The sequence below is a fragment of the Dermacentor albipictus genome, chromosome 5, assembly GCF_038994185.2.
Source record: "Dermacentor albipictus isolate Rhodes 1998 colony chromosome 5, USDA_Dalb.pri_finalv2, whole genome shotgun sequence".
Taxonomy (NCBI): domain Eukaryota; kingdom Metazoa; phylum Arthropoda; class Arachnida; order Ixodida; family Ixodidae; genus Dermacentor; species Dermacentor albipictus.
Genome location: NC_091825.1, coordinates 9,569,332 through 9,593,025, shown reverse-complemented (window position 1 = coordinate 9,593,025; position 23,694 = coordinate 9,569,332). Strand labels below are relative to the sequence as shown.

At 47.8% G+C, this 23,694-nt stretch overlaps 1 protein-coding gene and 1 long non-coding RNA gene across 10 annotated transcripts in view; one reads left to right on the top strand and one right to left on the bottom strand.

Moving 5' to 3' along the window:
* tefu (Serine/threonine-protein kinase tefu) overlaps window positions 1-23,694 on the bottom strand; it is a 1,084,056-nt gene that overhangs the window by 151,721 nt on the left and 908,641 nt on the right. For 8 of the 9 annotated variants that reach the window (XM_070538252.1, XM_070538256.1, XM_070538258.1 and 5 more), the window contains one exon: window positions 13,393-13,506. The exons of the other annotated variant lie outside the window; for it this stretch is intronic. In XM_070538252.1, coding sequence (XP_070394353.1) covers window positions 13,393-13,506 — 114 coding nt within the window. The remainder of the gene's footprint in view (window positions 1-13,392; window positions 13,507-23,694) is intronic. 9 annotated transcript variants of the gene reach the window in all.
* Window positions 1-23,694, top strand: part of LOC135917943 (uncharacterized) — a 113,494-nt gene that overhangs the window by 51,918 nt on the left and 37,882 nt on the right. The gene's annotated exons all lie outside the window — the stretch shown is intronic.

Sequence of the window (23,694 nt, the reverse complement as noted above, 5' to 3'; positions counted from 1 at the left end):
GACCTCCCAACAATACTAATGTCATCAAAATGCATCATGTACGCTGACAATACCACACTATTTTTTTTCGGGTAAATCTCCTGGCGTATTGCAGAACACTATAAAGCGAGTTATCCAACATATCAACTTGGTTTGCATGTAATAAATTAACACTAAACAGAGATAAGACAAAATACATAGTATTCAACTCCCGTTATTCCAGGGTTGACACAATTGGCATGCAAATTCACCTTCTAGATGGAACAATACAACAGCTCGACCACATAAAATATTCAGGGGTATTATTGGACTGCAACTTGAACTGGAGACCACATATATCTAGTATATGCGCGAAATTAGCTTCGGCTTGCTATTTATTAATAAAATGCAGGGAATATCTTGACCTTAGCGTACTTAAAGTTGTTTACTTTTCCATATTTCACTGTCACATCACATACTGTTCTGAATCATGGTCAAGCACATATAAAACATACATAGATCCCGTTTTTCGGTTACAGAAAAGGGCCTTGCGCATTATGACATACACAAGCCCACATGATAATACTGACATGCTGTTCCGTCGTCTCGGTATATTACCTTTATCTCTGGCATGCGAAACGAAAGTTGCCATTTTGATTAACAATATCTTACATGGGAATCACTCATTATCACCAAGCCTGTTTGTTACACCTAATCGCAATACAAGGGGTGCAACAAATATAAATTTCAACCTACCAATCACTCATAACATGTATGGCAGACTACTTGAGTTTCATGGTGCTAAAATTTGGAACACAGTACCTCTTGAGGTAAAAATTGCCAACAATTTCGTGTCTGCTGTTAAAAAGCTATACCTATCAAAAAATATGTGATTTTCCATGAGTCTGGTTCTTCACTTGTTTCATACTGAGCAAGATTATTCCTCATGGATCTATTCAGAAAGCCTAAACACTTCAGCACAAACCCTTGCAAATATGTTACTTCTACGTATAATATGCTATTTCGTTTTTTTTTTGTGTATGTGCATGTATTCTCCTGACAGTTGTTTTATTACCATTGATTGATATGCACTGTTTTTCTTTTTTAATGGTTTTAATTGTATGTATCCACCTAACTGTATTAGGTTGTATCATTAAAAACTAGATATGTGCATGACATTGTAGCTGCTACTACATATATGACTATGGGCCTACACTAGCCTTTGGCTACAGGCCTAACAGTTCCTTTGTATAAATTATTATCAATGAAAAATAAACTGAATTCAATTGAAAAAAAATTGAAGCCTGTCTGGTGCAGGAGCCAATGACACAGTTTGTGCCCGACATTGTGCTGTGCATGCACTTTGTCAGTGCACCTAGTCAAAGGAAATAATGAGGGAAACCTTCCAATGGGCAAAAACTGTTGCAGTGACATGGAGAGTATTCCACTATGACCAACAACTGAAGAAGACTGGAAGTGCGACATGAAGGGTTAGGTCATGGAATGAGCAAGAGCACATGGTACAAGGAGCATGGGAGCCAACACAAACTTATGATGTAGTGCTGTTGTTATGCTCTGGGATGTTTACAAACTGACCTTGTTGATGCCGACGTAGTGAAGTACTGCACTTTGCAGGTGGCTGCATGCACATACTTTAAAATTGATTTTAAAAATGACACAAATGGCAAATGCATTCTTAGTATGATCCTCACTAGAGAGTAGAAAACATACAGGTACTTCAGTGACATGCTGGGACAGAAACACAGAAATGTACTATGTCAGTGTCACTGAAAGCGTTAAGTACATTTCGAATGGACTACATTATATAGAATATGTTCAGGTTTGGGATTACACAGACATATGTGCTTTTTTATATTTTTCCAGTGACGGCCTTTCAGCAGCTAACAAATGTTAAACTTTATGCATAGGAAGTTAAAAATATGGTATCATCAATAATATTCTGCCCCCTCGATTCCCTTTTTTCTTGTTACTAAAACTTCCTACATGTATCAAAAAATTCCTAATTGCTGCAATCGATTCTATCTGTTGCCTGCGTTGTCGCCGAACCTTTTGTAATCAGATTGCATGCACAATGCGAATAGTGCTGTACATTCTAGAACATGTGCGAGCATCAGCAAATATTGTGCTGTCCGAGTGTCACTTGTTCTTGTGGGCACAGCTTTGCCCAGTAAAGACTTAGCTTTGTCATTCACTGTCACGCCACATTTCAATTCTTTATAGTCACAGCAATGTGACAACACAAACAGTTTTTCAAGTGATCAGGGAGGATACAAATACATGAACCACATGCAAGCGAGCCGGCGCAGTTTATCACGCAGTGGAATGGGAGCTTCCTTCACCTCCAGTCTCGGCAAGTGTGCCCAGCTCACAACCCCATGAGCCAGGCGAGGTCACAGGCCCGACAGGGCTACGTTGCCAATTTGCTGGCTGCTTATTGGCCACTTGCTGCCACATTCCTCAGTTTGCTGCTGCTCTGCGTGTTTCACTTACTGCGATATGGACTGCCTCAATGTGATGAATACAAGCTGAGTGCACGTTGGAAGACTCAAGCGTTCACTGCTGACATATTGCAGAACCACAAGGTCTTTTTGGTTAAGGAGATCTAAATCCTCAAAAAGGTCGACAAAAACTCAAAGAACGTCTCGATTTGGCGAAGAGCTAGGCATAGCACTGTTGACACCCTGCACCATTGTTGGGCAGCGGGACATTGTGTAGAAGAATGCCCAGCAATTCTGTGTGAAGATGAAGCAGGCAAAGATGACATACGCCAAGCTGAAAGAGGTCCTCCTGACGTGTTTTCGAGAAGTCACAGCGGCCAGCATAAATGTGGATGGCAAATTCCGTGAGAAAGAGGTGACAAAATTGTGCTTTCTCTTGGAATTGAAAATTTCCAAGTTTTTGGTGGATGGCTGCACCAATTTAAAGAGAGACATGCACTTTTCTATAGAGTTGTTTGTGTTGAAGGCAAGAAAGTGAACGAGTGCCAGAAGGGAACATCGAGGGCAGAAAACTGCAAACAAGCATTATGAACTTTTTCGCCTTGCATGTACTATATGCCAGGGTGTCAAACCAAACCCCAGCGATACCCAAACTAGAATTTTGGTCAAAACATTTTCAGTTTCAAACAAAATTTTCAGACACAAAAAAAACAATTTTGGAGCATGGTGGGACTAAAACCACACCTGAACTGAATAAATAAATTAAAAAATGGAGTGACACACTTCAAGCTTATAAATAAAAAGACCGACTATAGGGGGTCGAGGACTTATGGAGTAGCCATCTTTGGAAGCGCCTCTCTTGCGTAGTATGAAGGATCACATGGCACTGGAGACATGCCTTGAAAACATGGTTACCCAAGCATGGCTGAAAGTGACCGACTTTCTGAGCAGCTTCTGAAATCCTTGCGCGGCGCTCACTCATCTTGGTAGTCGAATCTTCATTGCGGTCAGACTGGAGTGGGGGCGTGCACCCAGTTTGGTCGAGCTTCCGTCCTTCGGAACTTCGCACGCGCTCTCCTTTTTTAGCGACCGGGTTGGACGTGTTTGTCGTAAAAGTACATTGCTTTTGAAAATGTTCGTCATATCTGGACACAGTTTCAATATAAAGGGTCGGAAAATCGTAAATACTGTCAAATGTGGTTCTTATAACCAATAGATCGTTATATCTGTGATCGTTGTAAGTGGGTTTACCAAGAGCAACAAATGATGGAGCAATTGTTGCCAGCAGTGCTTAAAACATTCCATTCTGATTATCACCAACTAGTCCAATGTCAAGTCGTGTGTCTTGCTGAAGGAGGGTTTCGAACAGGGGAGCACAAAACATTGAAGGCATATGCGTGTAGTGTAAACATTTCCTTTTGTGGCCAAGGACACAACCTACAGCAAAGTGCCAACTCGATTCCTATTCTCTGTGAACCTGGTCTGCACTCTTCTAGGGCAAATTGAGCCTGTTACCTGGACTAAGCGTTGGCAACGTAGCTTTCACACAAATTCGTTTTATTCTGGCACACGATGCAACTTGTAGCATCTGACTGCTGTTGTGCGGTGCACTCGTGGGTGGTAATTCATGCCACAAGTGGTTCTCCTGTTGCTTCTGTAGAGCAACCAAACCTTGCTCTATGACAACTGCTGTTTCCAACAACAAAGAACCAAACAGCCAGACCTCCTGCTGAATCGCAGGCAGAAAAGGTATTATGTGATTGTAGTACAGATGATAGGGGTGGACATTTCATTTTTCTTTGTGAAAATCTTTAGGTCCATGCTGCACAGCTTCAGCAGTGAATGTGTTTTACCCTGATCGAGTGAAAAGCAACATGTCCTATAGTGTTATTTTCCTTCTAACTCTTACAGATTCATGCTTTGAAATTTCATTCAGCGAGACACTTCCACCTCAGTACATGATCATGTTGTATGCTTATTAGTTCATTTCTGGATCTTATAATGCATAGAAAAGAGGTGTTTAGTGTTTTCTTGATTGCAGTGAGAGTTTGGGCTAGTTGGTAGGCATGACAAGGAGAGCAGAGCACATTTCAGTTATTCTAGGCAGCACATCCACGCAGAAGAACAAATGCGAAAAACTAAGTTAATATAAAACCCAGCTGTGAGAAAGGCTAAATGGGGTATGTGCATTCTGTACATCTACATTTTTTTGCTTACGAGCTGCTTTTATATCTATAGTCTCTCTTCCCTGGTGAATATTCAATGACAGTAAAAAAATAGTGCCGTCTGCGATTAGGACTGAGTTATTAATGACAACACAAACTGATTCCAGAAAACTATACATACAAAATATCGAGGCATGGTGGCATGGTTTAAAAGAAATAAGCTGTCTCTTCAATTCAAGTTCTGCATAGAATGTGTATTTGAAGCACACTAGAGCTGAACCCCACGATAACGAAAGCCCAAAGCAAAATTCTTTGCGAAATAGTAAAAGTTTTCAACAGTGCAAGTTCATGAGAAGAATATGGGAAAAGACAGAGCGCTTCTTCTTGCGCACTGTGGTATACACAAACTGCCATGACGGTGAACTTCATTTCTTGTCCCAAATGAACATTTTCGTATCCCTGGTGAATGCCGACATGATTCAATGCATTTCACATTTCTTCACAACAGAACGCCACCAAATTGCAATCCAACATTAAGAAAATTTGCTGAAACATTAGTACCAGCATTATCTACTCATGTAATGCTAACAGAATCAAAAAGTGCTTAAACAAATTTTCTGCACACTTAAACTGGGTAAAATACTATCAGAGCACGCTTGCATGGCCACCACCATTACAAAATCAATGCGTCAAAAGCAATTGCAGGTGCCACATTGTGGCCACCTCTTTCTTAGCTGAATGCTCGTTTCAAATGACATGGCCACATTGCCGTCGACCTGCACTAAGAACGATTTACGTGCCACGTTGTGGGGATGCGTGACTCTCGCGCGTCCCCTGATGTTTTTCCCGCATAGCCCGTCTCCTGTAATCCCGCTTCGCCGCGTGGCCTGCGTGACGTCCGCGCGGTCGATGTGGTTGAAGCGCAGTTCGAGAGATGGCGCTAATGTTGCGCTGCTGCAGGGGCTTTAGCTGCTGCGGGGTTACTTGGGTGCGGGAGAGACAAGGCGCTCGCTCTTGGGTTCGAGACAGCAAGCAGCACGGACGTGCCATGCCGCGCGTGCAGCGACCCTTTTTCCCGGCGGGTCGGCGCACGGCGTGTACGTCTCCCGCGTGCGCGCCGACCCATGCTTCTGCGAGACCGCCTCGCGTGGCCGCCTTCGAACGCACCACCATTGGCGTGACCGAACACGCGAACGACCAGGCGTTGGGATCCAGCATGGGGCGAACATATTCGCTCGCTTCCGGTCGCGGTGAGTCGGACTTCTAGATTTGTCGCGCGCCCATCGGCATGTTTTGTGGATAGCAACTCGGCTAGCAGGCATTGAACTATGAAAGGTGCAATAAATGCCCTTGTGATTGTTTGCACTACTGTGTTGTCGTTCCTTTGTCCCAAGAGCACGGGAGGAGAACCGCGCATCTGGCTGCCCAACGTGGGGCTCTTTGGGCATCGGACGATAAATTTAAAAGTTTTGCTTCGTTCGAGACCTTTTTTGAACCGAAGCGTAGGCCTAGCGTGAATTTTGATCGCTAGCGTTGGCGGCGTGCTTTCTTGAGCGAGGCGACCGCGGCTGTAGTGTTTGAACATGTCAACATGCTAAGCCTTTTCGCAAGTGTTTTTTTAATGACATCCGTCGGTACGACAGCCACGTGGTCTGCATCCTGGGAGAGCGAGGCTCAGCGCCCGCGGAGCATATTGGCAAGCCTGAAGCGAGTGAGTACGGAAGCCTCGTGGGTGGTCCGAATTTCTTATGTAAATAGCTTCTTCTATCTCTTTGACTCTGATGAAGTCGCGGCTCTGGGAGCCGGCTGGCCGCGGGCCACGGGTGCCACTACGGGCTGACTGGTATTGCGGCCTGGCAACGGGCGCTCCGACACCGTCTGGGACGGTGGGCGCCGTCAACTCGGATGCTGTGTGCACCGAGCGCAGTAGGACCACCTCGCAGAGCTGACGTCTCCTCGCGGCTGCCTGTTTTGCGCCCATTTTGGGTGTTGTTTGTTGGATGCGGTTGTTGTCAGAGTAGCGACGCTTTAGGCCTAAGGCTTTACGAAGCTGCCTGTCGCACGTGGAGGGACACCACCCGGTGGACCGTGGCATTGAGGTGTTGCAAGTTGCTTCCCTCATTCTATATAGCCTCGCACGAATTGAATTACTCGTTCGACTCAAGAAAGCGAGCTTCGTTCACGTGAACTTAGCATCTGAGTAGCTGCCCGATCTTTTGCTAGCCGAGTTGAACATCGTACCACGTGGGCGATGCGCATGCAGAATTCCTCTCCCCTGCACTACTTTAGTGTTTGCCGAGTGTTTTGAGTGTACGCAGCGTGATTGGAGTCACCCCTGGCTTGCTGTCACCTGCACATCGTCTGCGCTGCTACCCCGGACTGCGATCGAGCCACCCCGGGCGATGGTGATGCTGTGGCCATGGTTCGGCGCGGCGACTTCGGCGGCCTCCTGTATCCAGCTCACAACCCTCGGCGGCGGACAAAAGAGCCGGCGGTCGCCGACACATTCACACCGAAAGCGGGGCGGGCAAAGCGGGCAGGCGGAAAGCGGAAAGCGGCGAAAACCTCCTCGCCGAGCGGGCAAAGCAGGCGGAAAACGCGGCGGGCAGCCCGATCGCTCTCGGACCGATTTTTTCCGCCCCGCCGGAGCTTCCCGCTTTCCCGCAGCCAACCAGGGCTCGAGGAGACAAGCCGACTCAAAAGGCATCCACCGAGACAGCTGAATTTTACGCTGCACTTTTGATCGACACCTTGTTGCGCGATGCTATGTCACAAGAGACACGACGTACTCAAGGACACTGAATACAAGCATCAAAACACTGGCATGACCAATTCGCTCTCGTTCTTGCAAGGCGGGGCGGACCCACCAGCGGTGTTGGCGGGCGGTCTTCGAGCTTTCTGCTGCTCGTCTTGAAAAGCTCCTGAAGTGGCGGCGAGTAGAATGCCAACTATTCCGTCTTCTTCGTCCGAGCTGCTTCACAAGTGGTTAGCAAGCGCGAGCGGTTGTCCAGACGACGGTGGTGCGGTGACGACGCTCGCGCGCGCACGTTGAGGACGGGGGACTGGTGCCAAGAGATGGCGACACGTGTGCCACGAAAACGCCGGATGCTCCGCCCTCGCTGCCACGCGGGCCGCAAGGCAAGCCGTCCGGTCTGAACAGGCGCGCGCGCTCACCGCCTCGCCGCGTTGAAAATCCGCTTGGCCGCTTAGCCGCTCCGCTTTCGGTGTGAATGTGCCCCTATCCTGCCAGCAGGGCGCGTCGGCGCGAGCGACGCTTGCTCGTACCGACTACTGCGTCGTCGTCTCCGGAGTCCTGGCCTGGCATCGTGCCGTCGAGGCTGCAAAGCTGCTGCTGTGCCCGGCGGACGCCAGCGGTGCACCCAGGGACAATGTCGGCTCGCATGCTATGGACAGCGTGTGGACATTTCTTCGGCGCGGCCACTGTTACATGTACTACCTTGTCGCGAAGCGCGCGTTGATGTGAGACCGATTGACATGTTTCGCCGGAATATGTAGTGATTTAAGGTTGTGGGGATGCGCGACTCTCGCGCGTCCCCTGATGTTTTCCCGCATAGCGCGTCTCCTGTAATCCCGCTTCGCCGCGTGACGTCCGTGCGGTCCATGTGGTTGAAGCGCAGTCCGAGAGATGGCGCTAGTGTTGCGCTGCTGCGGGGTTACTTGGGTGCGGGAGAGACAAGGCGGTCGCTCTTGGGTTCGAGACAGCAAGCAGCACGGACGTGCCGTGCCGCGCGTGCAGCGACCCTTTTTCCCGGCGGGTCGGCGCACGGCGTGGACGTCTCCTGCGTGCGCGCCGACCCATGCTTCTGCGAGACCGCCTCGCGTGGCCGCCTTCGAACGCACCACCGTTGGCGTGACCGAACACGCGAACGACCAGGCGTTGGGATCCAGCATGGGGCGAACATATTCGCTCGCTTCCGGTCGCGGTGAGTCGGACTTCTAGATTTGTCGCGCGCCCATCAGCATGTTTTGTGGATAGCAACTCGGCTAGCAGGCATTGAACTATGAAAGGTGCAATAAATGCCCTTGTGATTGTTTGCACTACTGTGTTGTCGTGGAGAACCCCGCAACGTGTAGTGCATGCATACTCTCCAGCTCAGTGTGTGTTTAGATTGACCTGTGCTTTGCGCACAGCAAAAAAAAAAAAAAAAAAAACTCCATTGCGTTTGTTTATGGCCCTGGAGATAGTGGCCACTGTGTGGGCTGCCATGCCTCTGGCCGTGATTGAGAACAGGGAGTATCATCATCCACAATAATGACCCAGCACTGCCAAGCAGGGGAGGGAATTTGGTGTCGCCAATCGAAGATTGCCTTATTCTTGGTCAATCACTGCCGGTGATACATTCACAAGATTTTGTGTCTTGGCACCAGGCATGCTGGCATCTACAGGCGAGTTCCACACACACAGGCAACCACATTTCTTGGCGCAAAAACAGCGTGCTTAGCACTGAAGGAATGCTTTTGCTTGTAGACATGGACGCATCTGGTGCCTAATACGCCAACTCTCACACAAGTTAACGTATCTCCAAAAGTGATCAAGAATACTGCTTCATGCCAGTGTTGTCATCGCTGACCAACACATCAAGCACATTTTTGGCAATGCAGTTCTCGTAGCCTTCAGTAAGACTTGCCAAAGTAGGCTAACAAAATTTTGACAATGAGCTTTATTTATTATGCAAAAGAGGTGAGGCATGCAGACAGGACACACGAGATGAGAAGTGGACAACACGAACGCCGACTATCATCTGAAGGGAGCACAGAGGCAGAAAAAGAAAGAAAACACAAAACTCACCTGCGCATGCACTGAAATGGTATCACCACGTGTCAATCGGGTATACGTGCCAGTCTACGTGAGAGATAGCTGTTAAGGCACTTAATCTCTTCCTTACGTAAGGTAATCGAAGGTTGACTCACGCACGCACTTCCACTATTATAGATATGCCATGCCACTACCATAACACGCATATCTTCATTCTTGTGCCGGTACAATATCACGCATTCATATAACTCTGGCATGTAGTTACAAACTTGGCAATGTGGGGAAAGATTAGAAGGCGATCCACCGGTTGACGACCTTTTATGTTCCATTAGCCTCTGATTGATACACCACCCCGTTTTCCCTATGTAGAATTGGCCACAGCTAAGGGAACTTTATAAGCCACACCCATACGACAAATATATGTTCTTTTTCTGCCTTTTACCTGCTACTTTTTCCACTGCACGGAAGTGCATATCTTACCTAGCTTATTGGGGGCAGTGGAAGCAACGTTAACATCATATCTACTTCGAACTTTTTTAAGCCTGTGTGATACTGAATGAATGTACGGAATGGCCACTACTCTTTCTTGCTATTACTGCTTTTTGTAATCATGTCCGTCCCCCTCGAAACCGACTTCTTTAGGCATTCAGCAAAAATGGCAACTGTTATGCTAGGATAACCTGCTTCTAATAGGCGCCGGACCTGTGCATTAAAACGAGCACAGTTGTCGGCACTGTTAGACTCGGCAGTGGGCGAAACAGCTCAGGTTGGTCAGTGTGTGAGGTGTTGAGGGCCATGAGTTGCGACAGTATTCGGCGACATGACCAATGCGGCGGCAGGTGAAACATATCGGCTGGTCATCCGCAGTTCTCCATTGAGTCTGAGATAATGCGGAGAGAAGCGTCGGGGTGGAGCGAAAATAGTAGAAGGGCGTTCGTTGGCTTTGGGATTGGCGACAGCACATGCAGACTGTAAACCAATGTTTTCAAGTTCTTAGTATGATGGCTTGTACGAAGGGAACTGAAAATGCGGTAGCATCAGGGCTACGCGAACAGAAAGCTGCGGGCACCATCGCATCCAGTTCACGTCTAATGATCGCACCACGTCCTCTGATGGCGACGCATGCTGCTGTCCAGGTTGATCTTCACACATCGACATTGAGGCAGGTATTGGGAAGTCTGCCGAATGGTTGCAAGACGCATCGGCTTTTGACCTGCTCGCATTGTCGGCACTCTTTAATGATTGCATTAACTGTAGAGCAGCTTTTGCACATCAGCAAGTTAAACGCGTCATCAAGAATGCCCTTAAGCACGTGCCCGACCTTGTTAGCTTCTGTCATGTCGTGATCGGCTTTACGGCAAAGTGCCAGCACGTCCTGGATGTATGAGACATAGGACTCTGTGGGGGATTGGGCACGGGAGGCCAGTTCCTGCTTTGCGGCAATTTTATGGCCGGCTGGTTTGCCAAACAACTCTGTCAATTTCTCTTTGCATTGGTCCCAGCTGGTTAGCTCCTCTTCGTGGTTTTCATACCACACCACTGCCGTGTCTCTTAGGTAGAGCATGTTAGCAAGCATAAGTGTAGGGCCCCATCTGTTGAATCCACTCATGCGTTCGTACATGGGCCCCCACTCTTGAACGTCGGCACCATCGGTGCCGCAGAAAGTTCCAGGATCCTTGTGTTGCACAACGATAACCAAAGGTGACAGCGATGTAGCATGCGACGGTGACGTAGGAAGCGGCAATAACGTTGATCCCAAGTGTTCACCATTATTCATGGTGCGGACGGTGATGCGACGTCCACTGCGAAGCTCCGTTTCCAGCTGTGGTACCCCGCACCTCCCACCAATATGTTATGGAGATAGATAAGAGTATAGAAAATTGTATTTAAAAAATATATATAATGAGTCAGAGTAGTTAAGAAGGCTGGCCACTAACACACAGCAGCCAGCGTCCTGCGATCTTCTTCCTTTCTTCTTTCATCCTTCCGTAACAATATTATTCATTGCTGATACAGAAGAAATTGTTTCAATGCGCGTAAAAAAATCACATTCAGCGTTTTCGGCTTTCTCCGCCAGCCACCATTTTTTTTAGTGCCCCACACTGTTCAGCGGCAGCCGCCTTCATGTTGACCTGTTGTCTCCCTCAGCAAACACGGGAAAAAAGAACTCTTTTTTTTTCTTTCGCAGCAAATTTAACCTGCATAATAATCGCACCCATGAATTTGCGTCAATTTTTTTTTACAGAAAGTGCGATCATTATGCGAGTAAATAGGGTACATAGGTAAACCTTGATATCATCACAGCCTATTTTTATTGATTTCAACTTGTGCCTGCAAATTTCCTAATTTCGCCACCCCACCTAATTTTCTGCCTATCTCAAATGTTCTTGATAAACCTAGATAGTCATACTCCTGTACAGACTCTAGAGGTTGACTGCTGATCATGAATTCTTGCTTCCTTGCCAGACTATTGAACATTACCTTTGTGTTCTGCATATTTATCTTCCACCCCACTCTTGCACTTTCAAGTTTAAAGTCCCCAATTATTTGTAGCAATTCATTTCCAATGTTGCTGAAAAGGACAGCGCCATCTCCAAACCGAAGGCTGCCGAAATATATGCCATTAATCATCGCTCCTAAGCCTTCCCAGTCTGATAGCTTGAATGCTTCTTCTGTGCACGCAATGACTAGCATTGCTAAGATTATGCCTCCTTCCCTGACCCCTTTCTTGATAGGTAATTTTCTGCTTTTCTTGCAGAGAACCAAGGTAGCTGTGGATTGCGAAAAAAGACCTGTGCATGCAATCCCATACCTCCATAAAGTTCCAGATAACTTGTAAAAGGTCAGTGGCCGAGTGAACGTTATGGGGATGGATGTGCACCCCAGTGCCAATGTGCGGGCATTCCCTGTTCTGGTATTCCTCTGCCTCTTCCTTTCCACTCATAATGGTTGTCGGGGGTGGTCACAGACCGGTTTGTTGTAGTGGCATGACCGGTATGATGGGCAGAGTGAATTTGATGCAGACCTCTCCAGGACATCATTCGGTGTGTTTTCCATCTCGTCTGCTGGCCCCTTTGTTTGCGCCTCAGACATGAGCTCGTCTGTGCTGCCTTGCACCTAAGGCAAGCACGTACCTTGGTAGTTTGCTCTCTGTTGTCCTTGTGCTTATTAGTTGTACTCTGTGCATTACAGTGTAGCACCAAGGTGAATTCAATGACCCCAGGGCTCACTTCACTATAGATTTAATAAAGGTCGGTCCTTTTCCGAACGCCAAGCCCAAGAGTGGTGCCTAGTCAACACACACGGTCATACTACGTTGAGCCACATATATCAGAGGCCCAAGGTGATGGACATGGCCCAAGTTCTCGCAAGTGGGCCCATCCATTATTGCGAGAGCAAGCAGAATAGTTGCGGGAATGCTTTTTCCTAGTGCCATGTCGCAGGATGCAATCCTCCTGCAGCAAACACTATTTACCTTGGCTCGGGAGCCCCTTCCCACGTCAGCCCTGGACCGGGCTTTTGTGCAGTGTTGGGTGCCACCGCAATCAAATAAACTGTTTCTGCCAACTTTTGGTAATACAGTGTTTTTTTGCAAGCAGATCGCTCGGTACCCCCTCTTCCAGTTCTAGTGCGGCCTGAGCGTTCATACAATGGCAGGCTAGATTATGCTAGGTGATGGCTGACACAGCCCTGTGGCTTGCTAAGCTTGAACCCGTGGTGCTCGGTACTCCTATGAGATCGCTTCACTTCATACCACCGATGTGAAAATACTGTCGACACAGCATGAAACTGTTCTTTTATCGTCGACTCACATTCACAAAAATATAATTTTTTAAATTAACATTTGCATTTTCCGATTGACCGATATCAGAAACTTTTGCAGCCCCTTCCATGTAGTAAATAACCATCAGCAACTGCACTTACTTGCACAAAAGGTTGAATTTCAATATAATGAAATTTCAATCTATAACGAAGCAAATTGCCAATTTTACCAACTTGTTTACATCGAGATTCAACTGTAACTGGCACTCACCTTGTACGTGCGCATGGCCAGCCTCCCTGTTGCTGTAGGGCCGTGAGCAAGCAGGCAGTTGACCAGGCCAAATGCCTGTTGCATAACTGCATCCTGGCGCAGGTCATCACGGCCCTAGAATAAAGAACAGTATGCTTGGCCTTGAGAGACTGATGTGGTTCCTGAGATGACCGAGTGACAAGGCATATATATTGCGAGCACAAGAACAATACGTATCTGCTGCACTGAGAACCTTGAGTGAGGCACAGGTTCGGGGTATCTCCTTCACCGCACTATGGTAACCCAGTAACCTCTTCATTATTGGCATCACAATGGGAGGTCATTTTGTGGACATTATTAAATCTCTAATGAAGTGAGCCCTGGGGTCATTGAACTCACCTTGGTGCTACACTGTAATGCGCAGAGTACAACTAATAAGCACAAGGACAACAGAAAGCAAACTACCAACCCTTCAATAAAATGTTTGAGAGTAGTCGAAAGTACAAGTTAGAAAACAGACAACGAAAAAAGAAGCCAGTATAGGGAAATCAAAAAATATATCACAACTGCTCTGGTCAGCTCTACCTTGGGTCCAAAATTAGTTCTCAGAGCCCCCAAGATTTCCCTAGATGCTGTTTCATTAGTGTAGGCAACAACAGCAGTTCATTTGAAATGTGGTGTGAAGCAACATACCTGGCAGCTAGGTTGTTTGAAGTGACCAATTGCTCACAAGTGCATCATCACATATTGATGCTCACAAGAGCACCAATATAAAGTCATAAGGTAATCTTGGGTCATTCGGGCAGTCATTGCTGAGATTGTTCCCGCAAACCAATGCCTGAAAGTACTTCTATTCTGTATAGGGCTCATGGCAAGACGACAACAGAGATTATGGAGGACTATGAAATTGCAAAATTAGAGGAAAGGTACATGAGCAATCCATCAGTGTTGCTATCTGAAAAGGAGATATGACGGTTTACCATTGTAGCCATTGGAGTGTATGTTTTGATCATGCCTTGTACACATATACAGTTGATCGACATGCACCAGTGAATGTTCCTTTTCTTTGCTGTCTCGTTTGTTTCCACTCGTATAGTATACAGTTATCCATGCGTGAGAAAATAAAATCTATAGTTGAAAGTAGCTCTGTTTCTGTGTATCTGTTTCTTTTTACGCCCTCATTTAGTCGCACTTACATACTCTATCATGGATGGGAAACCAAAACGAGATTGAGCTCATGGGTGACGGTGGAGTACGATGCCACTAGAGCAAAACATGATGCTCACTTTGCACCGCCTACAGCAGAGAACGGCGGAGTGGTTGGGTTATTGCTTATTCAGGGTGTCTACCAAGTTGACATCTCAAAATTCCCCGAGTTTTCCAGGTTTTTCCTGGGTGCCTTTGCAATATTCCCTGGGTGACAGAGAGAGAGAAAGAAAAACTTTATTTGGTTCCTTCAAGGATTTAGTGTCTTGAGGTCTCGGTCATCGTCTTGGGCGCCGGCGACTTGGAGCCTCTTCCGGCAAGGGTGGGCCCCTATTCCAGGGCTCCACTGAGCGTAGCTACCTCACTAGCGTGCTGCACTAAGGCCCTTTGGGCCATGAGCTCGCAGCTGGTAAGCCGAATATCCCATTGCTCGGCACTCGGGTTATTGTGTTGGTGGAATGGTTGATTTTGTTTACATTCCCATGTGACATGATATAGTGTGGGTGTGGCCCCGCACCATGGGCAGGTGTCTCTGTATTGTGTTGGGTACATTTTGTTTAGGATGTATAAATTTGGGAAGGAGTTTGCCTGCAATCTGCGCCAACTCGTTGCTTCCTCCTGCATTAGAGCTTTGTGCGGTGGGGGATATTTGGCTCTCGTCCCTCTGTATAGGTTTAAGATTTCTGTGTATCCTCCTTCACAAGCGTGTGGATGATACTCCGGGGTGTGCAACTGCTCTGCTCGGAACGTGGTCTCTCGAGCTAGGCTGTCTGCCCTTTCATTACCCTCTATGCCTGCGTGGGCCGGCATTCAGATTAACTTGTGCGTAACATTCCTCTCGGCGAAGTTGGCTCCGCCAAGAATTCTGAGGGCGGCTTTGCTAATCCTGCCCCTCGTGTAATTTCTGCACGCTTCCTTCGAGTCTGTTAAGATGTTTAGAGGCCTGCCTGTCCTATATCCTTCTACTGCCGCCAGTGCCCCGGCGATTTCTTCAGCCTCTGCTGTGTCGGCTGCCTTTACCGTCGCACATGTGATCAGATTCCCGTCGCCGTCCACCCCCACCGCCGTGGCCGTGCGCTTCCCTTCTTGCGGGTACGTGGCAGCATTCGTGTATACCGTGTTGTCTAGTAGCGCTAGTGTCTTTTCCACGTATTCGGCTCGCGCCTGCCTTCTCCTCTCGTGGAGGTGGGGTCCATGTTCTTATTTGTTTTTCTTAAGCAGTCGGGCACGTCTGCGTATCTATTTACGCAGAACTTTCTTTTATGTCAAGACGGGCTGACACCCTATCAGCCAATGCTTTCACTCTCTAGTAAGCATGTTAAAAAAAAGAAAACGAGTTAATCAGGGTGTCTACCAAGTTAACATTTCCAAATTCCCTGAGTTTTCCAGGTTTTCCCTGAGTTCTTTTGCAATATTCCCTGAGTGATGCAGAACTATGTTTTATGTCAAGACGGGCTGAAATCATATCGCCCGATGCTGTCACTCTCTAGTAAGCATATGAAAAAAAATAATAAAAAAAGACAACTTAATGAAATTTTAATACTAAGAAGTAACGTTTATGTTATTAAAAAAATTGAAGAGAGGGGTTGGTTAAATGCACAGCAAACAAAAAAATGTTAAAAAAAAATGCAAATCGAGTCGTACATTCTCAAAAATACAAATAAAAAGGAGATACATGCAGAAGCAAATATTGTCGAATATTAGCTATATCTGTCAAGTGATAGCAAGCTCAGTGGTATGAGGCCCGAACTTTGTAACAATTGAGATTCTATCTCAACAGCTTGCAAGTCAACCTCAACTGTCCTGACATACTCTCAGCCCGCGAACGACGCCTCAGTGTTGTGTTTCACTGCTTTAAAGAGTTTATTTTGGTTTGGATGAGGGACAGCTGCATGTCAGCATCAGCCAACACTGTTTTTGAGCTCAAAACGGCGGCGGCACGCTTCCTTTGCCGTTCATTCTCCAATGTGTAGGTACTTTCTGTTCTTGTCCGCCTTCCGCCACTCATTCGCCACACGGACCATTTCAAGCATTTTCTCGGTCAGTTTCAAAGTCCGAGTTTTCTAACTCTCCAGGGGCCGCGAAAACGTCCGAAAATCGGCCGGTTGGAAAAATAAATGCATGCCATTTACTGCCCTTAAGGGCTCAATCCGCCACAGCATAGGATAGGATAGGAATAAACTTTATTTGTCCAACGGTTATTGATGTTGGTGTCCAGGGCTAAACTGCCAGGGGTCCATTGCCAGAGGAAAATCTTTCAAGATCCTCGGCAACGGCCCTGGCCCGCTGGACGGCCCACTCCTGGTCTTCGGGTGCCTCCCTGAGGAGGGCGGTTTGCCATCTCTCAGCGAGGTGCCCCGCTTCAGAGGATTCTGCTGTTGTATTCCTCCTTCCTCTTTGTCCTTGTTCCACGTGGCGTTGGCATTCCAAAAGCACATGGGCCATATTGGCCCATACTGGCCGGGGGCCTGCCGCTGCCGACACAACATCTTTTGGCGACGAGGATGGGATTCCCGCAGCGGTTCTGACCGAAGCCCCGGGAAACCAACGAGCTTCGTAAGTGAAGCGTCCTTTACGTGTCGGCACGGCCTGCAAACGCCGCCGACGCACTTGGCGTCGCGAGGCTTCCGAGCCTAGGCCTACTCGCCCCCTTGTTCTTCCGTGCACCATTCCTGCTGCGAGCTCCGGCTTGTTTTCTGCACTGTCTCCTGCACGCTACCCGGCATGGCGTCTTTTACGGCGAACCTTCCCGTTTTTCTGGAATTGCCCGGTCCACCGTTAATTCCATGGTATCGCTGGCAAAAAATTTTTCAGGCCCACCTCGAAGCGGCCGGTGGTGGCGACTGGACGGATGCGCGACGAGCGTCCGCGCTCGTCAGCGCTCTCGGGCGTGAAGGACAACGAAAGTACTTTGCAGACGAGGAGCAGGAAGCAGCAAGGCAGTTAACCAGCGCAGCGTCAGCTTCAAGCGAAGCAGCAAGGCAGTCGAACGGCGTAGCGTCAACGTCAAGTGATGTGGTCCCGCCAGCGTCAGAGTTTCCGAGACTCTTGCAGCGGCTTGACCGGCTGTTCGCCGCGTCAACAAATGTCCTGGCGGAAAGGCACGAATGCACCAGTCGAAAGCAGTTCGAGGGAGAAGGATTCCTGGAATTCGTGACCGCATTGAAGGAGAAGGCGGTACAGTTCAACTTCGGCACAACCTATGACGAGCGCGTCCGAGACCAAATCATACATGGGGTAGCGAACGTCAGCGTTCGCGAAAAGTTGCTGGCTCATGGTGAAACCCTGTCCCTGGACAAGGCAGAAGAAATTGGACGCTTGTTAGAAGCCCTGCATCGAGCGAACCGCGCGTTCGACTCGGAGAAAATACAGAGAATCGAGGCAGCTCAACTTGGCGCTCTGTCGACGAGCCAAGATGGCCGACTTCTTCCGGGGAGCCGCCAAGATGGCCGACGTAGTCCGGGAGGCCATGAAGATGGCCCACTTCTTCAGAGGAGCCGCCAAGATGGCCGACGTCTTCCAAGAGGCCGCTCAGATGATCGACATTTCGCACATGGCTCCTCCGGGAACCGTGGTGCATGCGATCGGTGTGGAAGAATTGTCCAGCGAGGAACCGGCGGTGTAATGCCTGCCACACGTTGGGCCATTTTGCATCAGTATGCCGAAAAACCCATACTGTTCAACACGTCCCTTCCGCAGAGACGCTGTCTTCAACTTCCGCAGGGCAGCCGTCCACGTCTGTCTTGACGGTAAGCGCTTTTGAAACTAAAGATTTGGAAGTTCCGGTCGTAGTTAACGGCGTCTCCATGCGACTGCCGGTGGATACGGGAGCGTCTGTCTCATTGATGACGGCCGAAGATTTTGGAAAGCACTTTGGTCGACAGCACAGACTGTCACAAACAACAGTGGACTTGAAAAATTTCTCCAAGCAACGCATCGACATTCAAGGCCTGTTTCAAGCCACTGTCCAGTTTTTTCAAAGGTCATGCTCCGTCACGTTCCACGTAACGACTACAGGAACATCACTGCTGGGTTTAGACGCCATCCAACGCTTGGGCATACAGATCGACGGTACGTCGCTGACATGTCGTCTACCATCGCTTCCTTCAGTACAGAGCCCCACAGGTGTGCCTCCGGGTTTTGATCACTTCTTCAGTGACGAGTTGAGTTTCATAAACAACCTTGTGCACCGAATTCATCGGCAGCGAGATGCGAAACCAGTATTTTCAAAGTTGCACAGACTACCCCTGGCTCTCCGTGACCAGGTCACAAATAAATTGCGACGTCATCGAGCGCGTCGAGGCTTCTGAGTGGGTGTCTCCACTCGTGGTGGTGCGCAAGAAGCATGGAACCATGCGGCTCTGTGTAGATCTATGGGAACAGGACAGTCTTGTGCCTCACGTTCAAGAAAGGGTCTTGCAGAAACAGTGGCAGACTCAACAGTACGTAGGCAAATGTAGAGGTGCTCAGGCAACTCGTATCAAGGTGGGAGACACCGTCAGAATAAGATATAAGAGGAAAGGATTTTTAAAGTACAGTAAACCTCGTAAGGTCAAGGCCCAGATAGGACCATCTACTTTTCTACTCAGTGATGGGAAGACGTGGCATGTGTCTAAGTTAACCCTAGTGATGAAGGATCCAACAGGTAGTACATTGTGTACAAGTGATAAAGATTTTTTGTACTCGTATTCAAACCTGGATAGTCATTCCGATGACTCGTCTGTAGTGACATCGTCTTCTCATAAGCATCAGTTAAGTAGCTTGTCTGACTGTATCACTTCCGAGTCTACGCAGTCAGCTCTCGTCTCTGATTCCGTGGGGGAATCGGTAGCCTCCCAGGACTTGTTGGGACATCGAGAGGAGCTTCCTGGGCAACCCTCTCCAGGTTTGAGTGATAACCACATTCAGTTTTCCAACCAGGGGGGGGGGGAATAGTGGGACGACTGGGTCATTAAAGTCGACCGATACGCGTCGCAACCCCCAAAGTTCTTCTGAGGTACGCACGCGTCCTCATCTTGACAGAAAACGGCCTCCGTGGCTCAATGATTTTGTTTCTGTAGTGTAGAGCGCATTGCCGTCTTCGAAATGCCACGGCTAGGGGCCTCGCTGTGACATTTAGGAGTCAGTCCACATGTTTCATTAACACAGGTATAAAGTGCTCCTTGTTGCGGTGCAGTGAGTTTTGTGCCGTGTTCCTTGTCAGACTTTGTTTGAGTGACTGCCTGTGTTTTGGTGCCCAAGACTGGTGCGCGTGTATGTGAACTTGGGCGTGGACGGACTGAAACTGTTGTGGACTTAAGTGCGTGCTTTGTATGCGACTGGCGCGCGTGTGTAAACGTGGGGGGGAACGAACTGAACTTGCCTTTGGACTTAAGTGCGCATCTTGCGTGCGCGTTTCACTGTATGCTTGCTTTGTTTCCAGGGGGGGATGATGTAGTATAGTGTCGCCCCCTGTCAGATATCTGTGTCATCATAAATGTATGTTTTGTACTTGTTTAGCTAGCTTCGGGGCCCACTTTACCCGCAACAGTGCCAGGCTCTCGCTTCACTTTTGGGAAGAGTCAAGCAGCAAATAGCTCCATCGGCGACACGTGAATTGGGGGCCACCAACTTGTTTGTACGTGCCTTGCATCAGGAATATGGTATCCGTGCTTCTGCGCTCCTTAATTAGCTGTGGTGTGATTCGATGTGGTCTGGGGAACTCGATGTAGGCTCAGGAAACGGTCCCGTATCTAACAGTACTCAAAGATCATGATTTCTGGGAATGTACCAACCAGTAAAAAAGAAGCGTAAATGTATTGGGTTATTTTTTATGTTCCCATTACGAATGTAGGCGCCAAGAAATCCTACAATATGGAATCGTATCAACGATGGTTTATGGTATATAGTAAGAGGCGAAATGGGGAAAACCGATAAATTGCCATGCATATTGCTCGCACAAATACAAAAAAAGGGCCACATGGTTAGAGTGACACTTGTTTTTCAATGATAAGCAAACAATTTTGTTATCTAATAACCTTATAGATGAGGTGCTAATACACAGATTCCCTGTCACATGTATGTGGAACAACTCACATCTCTCTCTAGCCCTTTGGTCCTTGCACTGTATTTACTCGAATGTAACCTGGACGCTATTATATAACGCGAGGGTTGGCTTTCCAGTCCCACGAAATAAAACTGTGTGTAATGTGAGATGAATGGGAAAAACATGTTGTACCTTTATTCAAGGGATTGCAATTTCAAAATGAGTTCTCTTAATTCATCATTGTCATCTGAGGAGGAGACAGAGGTTCCCTTGGAAGGTATTTGCAGGTGATCACTTTCAGACAAAGTTTCACTTTCATGAAATTTTGTGTGACTCGGCATCGAAAGCATCCCCAACAAGTGTTTCTAGCGCTGTCCCAAGGTAGCCTTCAGTGCCAAGAGAGCTGTTGGCCGTATACTTCGAGGTGTTGGTTGAGCATTCTCGTGAAAGCAAAACTATCTTTAATAGTGACTACCTAAAAATCAAGCCATTGAGCTCGTTCGAGAATAAGTACTTCTTGAAAGACCACACAACCATTTCATTAGGGAACAGCACCAGGCCATTCCAGGTTCTGCAGAGCCTTTCCGGCCGGTCTCGCATTTGAAGAGGGCCTCCTGCTGGTCCTACTGTCCGCAAATGGTCAACTCACTCACATGAAGACGCCGAGCCACGGCGCAGTTTCCCAGATTATTGGCAATGAAAACTTCTCTTAGAGAACACGCTGCATTGCGATAACGTTGCAAGTGAACCGAGTCTGAAGTATGAAAGGCCACAAGGTACTGCAGCACAGCCACCAGTCACAAGCACAGCAAAAATGGCATCGATTTCAACCAAAATACAGTGGCTAGAAGTTTGAAGTGCAACAAAGGAGCCACCGCCTGCATGCACTCTTGTGATGTGTGATGCTGGCGGCGCTGGCGTTAGCTGTTCGTACAGACGCTCCTGTGGTCGAGGCTTCAGCGACTTCGTTCGTAGCTAAGTACTTTTTTATCTTTATTAGCTAGTGTTTTGAAGTGTTTTCTGTTGCATGGAATAAGTGCAAATTTTGAATTCTTGGTAAAAGTAGCAAACGTACCGGCTTTGTCTAGGTCTGGCGGCTCCCCCGTTAGGCCTAGTTGGTGGGAGGGACCTATTGATAGGCTTAGTTAATTCTTTCAGCTAGCTCCTCGGATTCTTACATGGGGTAGGGAGTGATAATTCTTTATTTTAGTTTGGGATAGCGGTCGAGGTCGGCTTTGGTTGAGTGATTTGGCGAACTTCGTCGTTGGGCCTAGGGACGTAGGCCTAGCGATGAAATAGAAGAACGTGAAGGCCGCGGGGGACGGGGAGCAAGTGCAGTGCGACGAGTGCCTGCGATGGTGCTTCCTCGACGAAACTAAGTTCCAGAATTTAGCAGACGCGGAGGGGTCTAGCTTAAGGTGCAGGTCGTGTGAGGGCATCAGGGAAGCCATCCAAAAACTGGAAGGGAATTGGGCTGCTAAGTTCGATGAGCTTAAGGCAGACCTGAGGGAGGAACAGGAGAAGCGGGTAGCACTGCAGGCGAAAGTTGACAATTTCGTCAAGGTGGAGGCGGCCCAGGCCGCGCAGTTAGTAAGGACTGTGGCCGAGCTTGAGGAAGAAAAAGAAAGGAGCGCCGAACTGGAAAGGCGGCTCGACGCGCTGGAGACGCGGGCAGCGGAGAAGGTCGGGTCAGGACAACAAAGTGCTGGCAAAAACTCAGAAAGTAGGGTAGAACCTACAGGCGAAGTGGGAGGCAGGGAGCCAGAGCAAGCCGTCCTCAGCTTGCCGCCGGTGAAACGGCGTAGTTATAGTACGTGCACAACGCGGCCCGAGTGAGGCGACGCTGCAGCCACAGGGGCGCCAGCGGGCGCAAAGGGAGGGGCAGCGGACACAGGCTGCAGTCGAACGGTTTGCACGTAGAAGGGTCCTGGTGATAGGGGACTGATGTTGTTCAGAAATGATGTTGCACATCATTTCTGAAGACGACCTGAGAAAGGTAGTTTAGAGCCTCTAGTGCTAAGTCTTGCTTGCCACACCAATCATGGCGTTCTCAATCCGTGATGTTGAACGGGAATTCCACAAAACCCAGGGTATATCGATACTTCACTGTAACATTCGAAGTTTTCGAAGAAACAAAGATACATTGTGTTCCTTCTTAGCACAGCATAATTTTACCTTTGATGTTATTGGCTTAACGGAAACTTGGTTAAAAGAAGGTGAGCACATCTCCATTCCGGGATACAGTCTTGTAAGCAATCCCAGGAATACAGTATCTCGTGGGGGTGGAGTGGCTCTACTAATCACGCAGACAGTACCCTTTAGGATAATCACCAATACTGAAATAAGTAACAATACGGTTGAATCTCTCTTTGTTCTTTTAGATTCACGCATAGTTGTTGGTGCAATATACCGGCCACCAAACTCGAGTCTGCCCGGTTTTTATCAATCGTTGGAATCTATCCTTTCCACCCTAAGCAGTAAGAGCTATGGTACCATCACTATTGTTGGCGACTTTAACATTGATATCAGCAAAGACACGAATTGTGAATACACGCACCTACTGGATTCATACAACTTCAAAAATACAATCCAAGAACCTACTAGATTGTCACCAAGTGCATCTACAACTATAGACCATGTATTGTGTAACAGTGATAACATACGTTCTGGCGTATACGATACGAGTCTCACGGACCACTGCCCTATTTTTGCGTTATTACACAGCGCAAATAATACCATTGCAAAAAAGACTACCTTGGCAAATCGCAGGATTAATTACAAAATACTGCGACAAAAAATTAAAGAAAAGGAATTTCAAGATGAATTTAGCAGTGACTCTCATATCGAATGCGCAAACTTTACAAATGCATTAGCCCACATGATATCTCAGAGTACCACATATAAACAAAACAAATACGAGGAACCTTTGTGCCCATGGATGAATAACACCATACTTACAGCAATAAAAGAAAAGGACTGGTGGTACCAAAAATGGGAAAAACATAGAGATAACACCTATTATTTGCAAAATCATCGAATACCTCGTAACCACGTAGTAGCTGTTATCCGGAGGCGGAAAAAAGAATACAACG